Raw genomic sequence first — 9,419 nt, forward strand, 5'->3', positions numbered from 1 at the left:
TATCTGTGTGTGTGTGAATTTGTGAAACCTTAGATTTCAATATGCATTCAATATTCAAAATAGAATCATGATATATGAAACTGTGAAGGAGAAAAATGGGTTCTAAAAAATAAATAAAAATCATTGTATGCTTATTAAGAGAACACAGTAGTGAAGGAGCAGCCATACAATATATAAGCAATACTCAGTTTTCTCTCAACTCTTCTCTCTGAATTCATCAGTTTCTTGAATAAGAGACGCTGCAGCTGCAGCAGCAGTAGGAACAACTCCAGTTGAAATGCCTGGTTTGGACAGATGGAGAAGCCTGAGAAAAAACACCGAATAGTTGGATGTGTTAGTAATATGATGGAACAAACCAAAGCATCATATCCTTATGCAGAATTAAAGAGTTGCTAGATCACAAATTGATCAGACCCAATGACCAATTCTAATAGGATGACAATGCCTTAGACAATCACGACTAAAAAGGGTGACCCAGTGTATGAGACTCCCACTTAGTATGGTTTGGGGATAGTAGATATATACAGCCTTACCCTACAAGCGGAGAGGCTATTTCCCGGATTTGAACTCGCAACCTCATGATCAGTAAACAACAACCTTACCATTGCGCCAAACTCACATTCTTAGACAATCATGACTATGTGATATAAAACATGCCAAATTATATTTTGATCGCTATGATCTGTCAATCACAATAAAGTTTAAGAAGAGTATAACCCGCCAGTTACCAGCCTACACTATACAGAGCTACATGCGGTATCAGCCACCTAATGAGTAAATATTTACATAAGTGTAGAAATGTGTTTAATTGAGAAGACAGTGAAAGATTCTTTTTCTGTAATTAAAGAAAGATGGTAAAAGATTCTCACGGTGCAAGGTATTCGCAAAAGGAAGACATAGCAGAAGCAACTTCAGTATAAGCTTCAGCAGTTGCAGGTGCTGTTACTTCAACCAGCTGGATACCAGGTGTTACTGGCACGGCCTCATCAGTTGCATGAAGCTTCAGCATTTTATTGATTGATGACACTGTTACAGTGATTTGTGCACCCCTGAAGAAATTGAAGGAGAACCCCACCCTCAGCAGCTCATGGTCTAACTTGTACCCAAGTGTGTAAAACATTCGTAGCACATTCTTACTTGCTTTGGCTTCCACCATTGTCCTAACCAGAACAGAAATTTGCTCGGCGCCTGCACCCCTCATTGCACCCCCTACATGTCTAACAGTCCTGGACAAGTCATAAAGCTTGTAATAAATGTATACGTGGATGCAGCAAAAAGCTCAAACGATAATAGAGTTGCATGGTTTACCATGAGGGTTCAGCTTGCTCGAGATTACATAAGATTCGAACCTCTGAGGCTACAGTACCTAGAAAGAAAAGCCATAAATCATGACCAACTTGGAAAGGGCCAGAATATGATATTTACTCAGCGTTGTTTTCATGTGTGCACCAACTCATTCATGAACACTGGGAAAGTCAAAGTAAACACATGATGTAAACATTGGAGATTGGATACACTCATTCACCTCTATATAGGGAAAATGCAATACAGAGTAAACCTACACCATGAATGCTGACCACATTGGCAGGTCAAGGAATAGTAATTGTCAAAATAGTAACCATGACAGTTAAAATTGTTAAAGCCAATACAATAAGTACTGTACATCAGAGTTACAAAAAGAGTATGAATCATGTCATTTAAATGCTAATGAACAGCATATGCTTGAATGAAGATAATGTTGAATACTCTGAGGCAAGCACTCAATAAAGAATGTACATTATGTGCAAAAAGATAAGAAAATTTTAATCTCTATGGTAGCCTGCTGCCAACCATATCTGGACTACTCTTTCTGAGGCTTCCAAAAGAATTCCAAGTATTCCCTCAGAAATTTGAAGCAATGTGTCAATATTGCCTTCGGAGATCTGGAAGGAGTAAATCGGACAACGTTCTGTGGAAATACACTTATCTTGAAAAGCAAGCATTCATCTATGACACTGACTGATATGAAATTGAACTTTTTATCTCTCTTTTCAATGGCATTCATCTCATTGACACTCTAAGGGGCTTGCTACCATAGACATGCAGAGGGAATGGAGCCTTTGTTCTGTAGATTTCTGTTCTCTACCATGAGTTATTTCATACTCTATTCTTTCCATCTTTTTTAGTAATGAATTTCTTTCATAACACACAAACTCGCAAAAGAACATGTTGGTCACAACAGAGCAAAATATTAAAAGAAAACACTTACCTAGATTTGGACCACTCTTGAGGCATATTTCATGGATCCTCAATCGTTCTCTCTGAACACCACATAATCCTTGAAGAAGAATCTCAAGGGCCTCAACATGCTGCGGAAGATAACAAAATAGAAAATGTTAAGTATATCATCAACACAGACTGGCCACATGAAGGTTTCCTACTGAAAAGAATGTAATATTATGATAACATATTTCGATTACCTTACACAATTTATGCATGTACTGAGCTAAAAGAAATGTTTACTTTATTCTTTAGCTTCAAGCAATAGTTTAATTTAGTACATTCCATAAAAAAATTACTTACTTAGAATGGGTACAGAAGGGAACTAGGAGATATGCAATCAATGACAGGCATCAACAGAAACTGTCTTCTTAAAGGTTAAGATTCCCAGGCAAAATCAAACACAGTTTAATAATCAATCATGTACACTAAATCTCCTAGACACCATTGACAGCCTAATAAAACGTTATATAATTTCATATTAGACAGGATCAAGTTATTTATGTGAATGACAGCAAACAAGCATCAGTCATTCAAAGGGAGCAGTACATTGGTTCAACTAGGAGAAAATGTGAACACAAGTTGTCAACATATGTTTGTAAGAGGTTTCAAACAAAATGACTGCTTGAAATTTAGTAGTGAAAGTGACCAATTTGGGTGCTAATATTCTAATACTTCCATAGGAAAAATAAATATTTGTGAATGTTAAGTCAATATTCCAGTTGAAGGTATGAATATGCATATTACAAGAGTGGATATCAGCCTTGCAATTTGATATTGTAGAAACCTTTGGTACGACACTATAGACAAATATAGAACAAGAATAAGCACAGGCAGCAATTACATAAACATATTCCAAAACAATTCTATTTTTTATTTCAAGCATGAATATCACATTAAAGAAAACACACCTTCAGCTGAGTAGCAGCAAGAATTTTACTTTGTGAAAATTTAGGATGCTCAAACCATGTACAAGATGATTATATCAAACTTATTCTATTGTTAGGAAAAATTACTCTTGTGATCATTTACTAGTTATAAATTTGTTTCTATCATGCCCATTTATGCTTTCCTCTTTACACTTTGTTTGAGAAAATGGTTCAGTCAGGTGGCTACTCAATCTCTTGCCTTAATGCATACGGCATTTGTGTTCTGAAACCTAAAGCTACCTTTCATTGGTAGAATCCAAATATTAATGTAAGCAATATGTTAATGAGCATAGTCTGCATATAGAAACAAAGGCAAAAGTTGGTCGAGATTATAAATATAATATGAAGTGGGATGGACCATAAAAGCAGGAACCAAAAATTCTATCAGCAAGAGACAAACGTGAAAGTTAAGATAGATTAAATTCTTCAAACAGAACCCTTGAAAAGTCAAAGAAAATATAAACTCACCTGTGTCTCTATAATTCCCTGAACCACGCATTCCATATCTGCTTTGTTTCGCTACATTAGATATCAGAGGTTATGGAATTATTAATAGAATTTAACATTCATAAAAATTTATCCTACATTTATTTTACATCTAAAACAAACATCAAGCTTCTTGCTTCTAACTTTCACCATCATAAAAAATCAGTTACTCTTAAAACAAAAGAAGAAAATATGTTCATTTCAGTATTCCTTCTTTGCCCTATCAATCACTCAAACAGACTCAGATAAATTACATGTGGATACACTTGTATCAGAATATGTTAATAATATTTAATGAAATTCTTACTGACACAAAAGTTAACAAACATTGTCTGACCTAGTATATTGTGTAAAATATTTCACTTCTAAAAAAACTTAAATTTCACCCCAAAAAACACTTAAATTTTAGAAAGTAAAATTTATATCACTAATCTGATAATTAAAGTATAATTTTGTGAATTGTAACAAAGCCTCAACAAATTGTGATTTTGAAAGCATCTCTTAAACTCACAGATATCACTTACAGCCGAAGGATCTATTGGAAAAAATAAAACTACAGGTGATTCAGTATACAACTACAAACAACTGTATTATTTTTTCTTGTTGGAACACTGCAACTAATCTGCCAATCTATAATAGAGAATAGAACGAGTGCAACAAAATAAGACTTGAAGTCACAAATCAAGGCAAAAACCCAAACTAACAGCACAATAAGTCAGACACTTGATTCGTAGAAACCAAAGAACAAGACGTTCACTCATTTTCTACTGAGATCAAGAAGATCAAATCCCAATTGACAACTGCAGAGTTGATAATGTGAAGGAGGTTCTTCAATCTTCAAAAGTCAAAACCCTAAAATTGATCACTATTTAAGAAAAAACCACAGACTTGTCATACAACATTGCCATGTCACATAACAATGCTGTATGATAAATCTGTGATTCCACGAGTGAGATCGCGATCCTAACTACCATGGCCATGTGCCTACTGGAAATGAAAAAAACAAACATTATTTTGTTACTTCAGTGCCTTCTGTTTTTGTTATTGTCAATTCAGACAATAACTTCAATCATGAAAACATAAACACAACAACAAAAGTTTACAACATTTTCAGAATTTAGAAGGCATAGCAAATGATGCACATTAAGTTGGTTGTTTCAAACAGTTAATTTGATATCTCAAAAAACAAAAATATATAAAGACCTATTTGATCAGTTACATACATATGCAGACGGAAATAATAGAAACATAAATTGCATAGAGCAAGTCATTGAAATCTAAGAATACAATAGAGACCAATTTTGTGAAAGAGAACACTAACTGACGCTTTGAAAGATACCAAAGACGATTGGCATCTAGATGAATAGAGAGTTACCTAAGGCTGAGGACGAACGAGGACTGAATAGCGGCTGGAGGATTGAACACGGCCGTCGGTGGCAGCGTCTGACGCGGTGGTTACTGGATGGAGAACCTCTCAACACTTGTTTTATCTGGCAGGAATCAAGGTTTGCTAATTTACCTGCTTAATTTATGAGTTTTCAGTTTCGAGCTGACATGGCGAGTTCAAAATTAATTTTGATATATACTCATTTGTACTATTTTTTTTTTATATATTTTTTTTTCTGAAGAGTCAATTATAATTAAAGTTGAGCATTGATTAGATTGAACAATCATTTACCCCATCCTAAATATTGATCTAAGTTAATTTTTAAATCTGAATCCGACCATTGGTACGAAGGTAACACAATCCTAAATAAGGACGCGATTAGCCTTCTCATATTACATTATTATTAATATATAATTTGACATATAAAATTATATATATAAGAAGTATTCATTTACACTCCAGTATACCAGAAGGGTGAGTGAAATAAATGTTTTGAGAGAAAAAGAGAAATCCTAAAAAAAATTAAGTTTAACCTATTTGGTTTGTTGAATTTAAGAAAATTGATGGCTGAAATGAAGTGTAACTAGTATAACTTAACTTTGGTGTAAATGGATCCCCATTATATATATATATATATATATCATGAAACAATTATATAATTAATCATATTTTAAATCAAATAATTGTCATTATTTTGTACACAATTGAATTGAGACACACACAAATATGGGGCAGCTTGTATCATGCTTGTTCCCTAAGCGGCCATAAATATTGACTGAGTCTCATTTTTTAACCGAATACGACACTAAACTCGATGAGAATGACCCTATTCAGACCAGATCGTGATTAGGTCATACCAGATAAGCGGGTAGAGACGAATCATGCATATCCCTAGTCATAACGGCAGTTAAACAATGAATGATGAATGATATATTGTATAAATATGAGTAGGTTATTTTTTGGATTTGAATTCATAATTATTGGGTAACAAGAGAAGGAGTTTTAGCATTAGGCAACCTCAAATAAGTTAGATAATTGACTTGTATGTATATGGACAATGTAAATATTTTATTAAGGTTATTTTCCTATTATAAATCAAATGAAAAAACGAGTTAGATAATTGACTTGTATGTATATGAAAAATGTAAATAATTAAGCAGAGTTTCCAATGACGAAGAAGCGTGGTCGGTTGAAGAAAACGACGGCGACGATGTCATATCAATTGGACACTCTCCCAAACGATTTCGATACAAAAGCAGACGTACGCCATGATATGCAGGACAAAGATGTAGCAACATGTGAGATGCAATCCCCACTAGGTACCCCACTTCCAAAAATTAGCAAGAAAGTCGAAGACATCCTACTCAACCCATGGACGACCAATCCAAAAATCCCCCCCAACCATGGGTGGATATAATCAAGGGTAATAGAAGTCCGGACATAGGCATCTCAATTGGATTTATATCTCCTACTTTCATCGATAGTGAGATAGAAATACAAATTGAGGAAGAAGAAGTGGCCACAGAAATGAAGTTATGGGAAGACGCATTGATTATATATGCATTAGGTGAAAATTTGTCCATGAACGCAATAAAAACCTTCAAGGAGAAAGTCTCGAATTTTATTTATCTTCCAGAGTTGTACTACAACGAAAATGGGTACTTCCTGATTTGCTTCAAATTTGGACAAGATGAGGATGATGTACTAGCAAAATGGTCATACTCCATTTATGGTTTCCTTATGTATCTAAGACAATGAACACCTGACTTTGAGCTAACGGAAGACCTACTCAGAGTTTTACCCATATGGATTAAACTACCACAATTACCTTTGCATCTATGGGAAGAGAAAAGTATTTTGGAAGTTGCTAGTGTTGTAGGTAAATCAGTGGTTATGAATGAGTGCACAACAAAAAAAGCTTACAGTGACCTATGCCAGAGTGTTCGTAGATGTAGATGTCACATCCAAAATGAAAGAGTCTATTATGATTAAAAATCACCTGGGTAGAAGGATTGAACAAAAAATAGAGTATGAATGGAAGCCCTTATACTATGATAAGTGCCTAACCCTTGGGCATGATTGTGCAAGTAAAAAATTAATTGGTTGCAGCTTGGAAATGGTAACAACTCCTTCTTCAATGCTATAATAAAAGACAAATCCAGTAGGAAAGGCATTTGCAAGCTGATAACCTCTAAGGGGAATACAGTCAATACCCAGGAGGAGATAGAAAAGAAAGTGTTGTCCTTTTATAGAAATTTAGATGGCACAACCTCAAATCACAGAACAGGTGTTAACCTAGTAGCCCTAAGAATGGGAAGTACCTCAATAGAGATATGGATTGTAACCTAACTCAAAATGTAACTGAGAAAGAAGTTTTGGAAGCTCTACACAATATTGGTGATAACAAAGCCTCGGGTATTGATGGTTATAGCTTACTTTTCTTCAAAACAACTTGGTTTATTGTTAAATTTGATGTCCTTCGAGCTGTCAATGAATTCTTTGATGTTGAAAGTCTTTATCCTGCTATGAACTGCACCCTGGTGACATTACTGCCAAATCATAGTGATGCTAGCACTTGGAAAGAGATGAGACCCATATCTTGTTGTACAACCATTTACAAAATCATCTCGAGGATTCTAACTAGAAAACTAGCTAAGGTCATAGAGTATGTGGTTGATGATAGTCAATCTGCTTTTATCCCAGGCAAAACAATTCATGATAATATTATCCTGGCCTAGGAATTGGTAAGGGGGTATAATAGAAAGGGTATTTCACTAAGATGTATGATTCAAATAGATATACATAAAGCCTATGATACACTAGAATGGGATGTTCTTGAGAGTATTCTAACTGAACTTGGTTTCCCCCATAAATTCATTAGATGGACTATGTTGTGTGTAAGATTTGTGTCTTACAGATACTCTATGAATGGCATTCCCACTGGTATACTCAAAGCTAAAAGAGGATTGAGACAAGGTGACCTCATCTCACCCATTTTGTTTGTAATAGTGATGGAATACCTGCATAGAGTCTTTCAAGATTTAAAGTTTGATCATAATTTCAACTTTCATCCCAAATGTGAAGTGCTGGACATCACAAACTTATGCTTTGCTGATGATTTACTACTATTTAGCATAGGAGACCAGATATCAGTTGCACTCATGATGGATAAATTCAAAGAATTCTCTAATTGCACTGGAGCATTAGGTTACTCAACTATGCATGAAGGCTTCAATTTATTAGGAGTGTCCTCTTCTCCATTGCCAACTATTGGATGCAGGTATTTCCTTTATAAAAAAAGGTCCTAAAACATATTGAAACCAAGTGCAGAACTTTCCTTTGGAGTGGAAAAGATGTCAGTTGCAGAAACGCTCTAGTGGCATGGGAGCATGTATGTGATCCTAAACATGTTGGGGGATTAAACATCATTGCTCTAGTGGACTGGAATAAGGCCACCATGGCCAAATTGCTTTGGAACCTGGCATAAAAAAACTGACAATCTCTAGGTCAGATGGATCCACACTTATTACTTGAAGGGAACTAATATTGCAGATTATCAGCCTAGCACAAATTGCTCTTGGATTGTTAAATCTATTTTGAAGTGCAGACCATTTGCCATGCATATCACAACCTGGTATGATGCTACCACAAACAAGAAATTCAAAACTATAAGTATGTACAAGGAAATTCGAGGCCACAAACACAAAGTCACCTGGAGGAAATTCTTTTATGGAAATATGGCTAGACCTAGAGCCAAGTTTACCCTTTGCCTTGGCTTCCAACAGAGACTACCTACAAAGGACAAATTACTCAAATTTGGAATCAACACTAATGGAAAATGTGTTTTTTGTGAGCAAGAAGAAATAGTTGATCACACTTTCTTCATGTGCCCTACATCTTCAACCATTTGGACCTATGTGCTCTGAAAACCAATCATCACCTGAGAAGCTGGCTAGGAGAAATGGACTGGATTGCCCAATGTTGAAAGCCTATTTCGGTGTTTTGTTGGGAGTTTTCTCTCTCAACAAATCGTTCTGACAATAGTGTCAATTTGTTGAAAGATTAATACTCTCATCTTCGTTATGTTCTTTTTTTATTTTTGTTTAAGTAAGAGAACTCGGTTTTACTCTTTGTTCATCATCTCGACTTTGTTGAAATAAATTCAACGCCGGTATAATTGTTTCAAAAATATTCCAGTTACAACTTACTTCTTTAATAGTCATGTAAATAAGTCATTCCTTGTTTGCCCCATCTCCGCTTTGTTAGAATAAATTCTAACGCCGGTACAATCTTATCGAAGCAATTACCTATTACATAATTATTAAGTACCTTTGAATATCATCTCGGTTTTGTGGAAT

At 35.0% G+C, this 9,419-nt stretch overlaps 1 protein-coding gene and 1 long non-coding RNA gene across 5 annotated transcripts in view; one reads left to right on the forward strand and one right to left on the reverse strand.

Annotated features, from left to right (window-relative positions):
• LOC109345044 (mediator of RNA polymerase II transcription subunit 18) lies at nt 194–5,178 on the reverse strand. 4 transcript variants are annotated; one of them, XM_019583801.1, is made up of 6 exons: nt 5,050–5,178; nt 3,657–3,707; nt 2,249–2,348; nt 1,309–1,366; nt 870–1,226; nt 194–304 (listed from the first exon to the last, which is right to left on the reverse strand). In XM_019583801.1, exons 2-6 carry the CDS (start codon nt 3,690–3,692, stop codon nt 196–198), a joined length of 660 nt encoding a protein of 219 aa, XP_019439346.1. In that variant the 5' UTR covers nt 3,693–3,707; nt 5,050–5,178; the 3' UTR covers nt 194–195. The 4 variants fall into 4 exon arrangements, with proteins under 4 accessions (XP_019439346.1, XP_019439349.1, XP_019439347.1 ...); XM_019583804.1 differs by having other exon boundaries at nt 3,657–3,694; nt 5,050–5,175; XM_019583802.1 differs by having other exon boundaries at nt 3,657–3,712; nt 5,065–5,162.
• LOC109345046 overlaps nt 3,943–9,419 on the forward strand; it is a 17,070-nt gene continuing 11,593 nt past the window's right edge. Inside the window, exons 1-2 of the long non-coding RNA XR_002107381.1 lie at nt 3,943–3,954; nt 6,587–6,593. This is a non-coding gene — a long non-coding RNA (uncharacterized LOC109345046). The remainder of the gene's footprint in view (nt 3,955–6,586; nt 6,594–9,419) is intronic.

This window comes from Lupinus angustifolius, chromosome LG04 (genome assembly GCF_001865875.1).
Source record: "Lupinus angustifolius cultivar Tanjil chromosome LG04, LupAngTanjil_v1.0, whole genome shotgun sequence".
In the NCBI taxonomy this organism is placed as follows: Eukaryota; Viridiplantae; Streptophyta; class Magnoliopsida; order Fabales; family Fabaceae; genus Lupinus; species Lupinus angustifolius.

Coding starts and splice junctions, on each gene's coding strand:
- LOC109345044 (XM_019583801.1), bottom strand. CDS start 3,692: ATGGAATGCGTGGTTCAGGGAATTATAGAGACACAG. Junction 2,349..3,656: donor AGGGAATTATAGAGACACAG/GTGAGTTTATAT, acceptor TATCTTCCGCAG/CATGTTGAGGCCCTTGAGAT. Junction 1,227..1,308: donor GAGCAAGCTGAACCCTCATG/GTAAACCATGCA, acceptor TGACTTGTCCAG/GACTGTTAGACATGTAGGGG.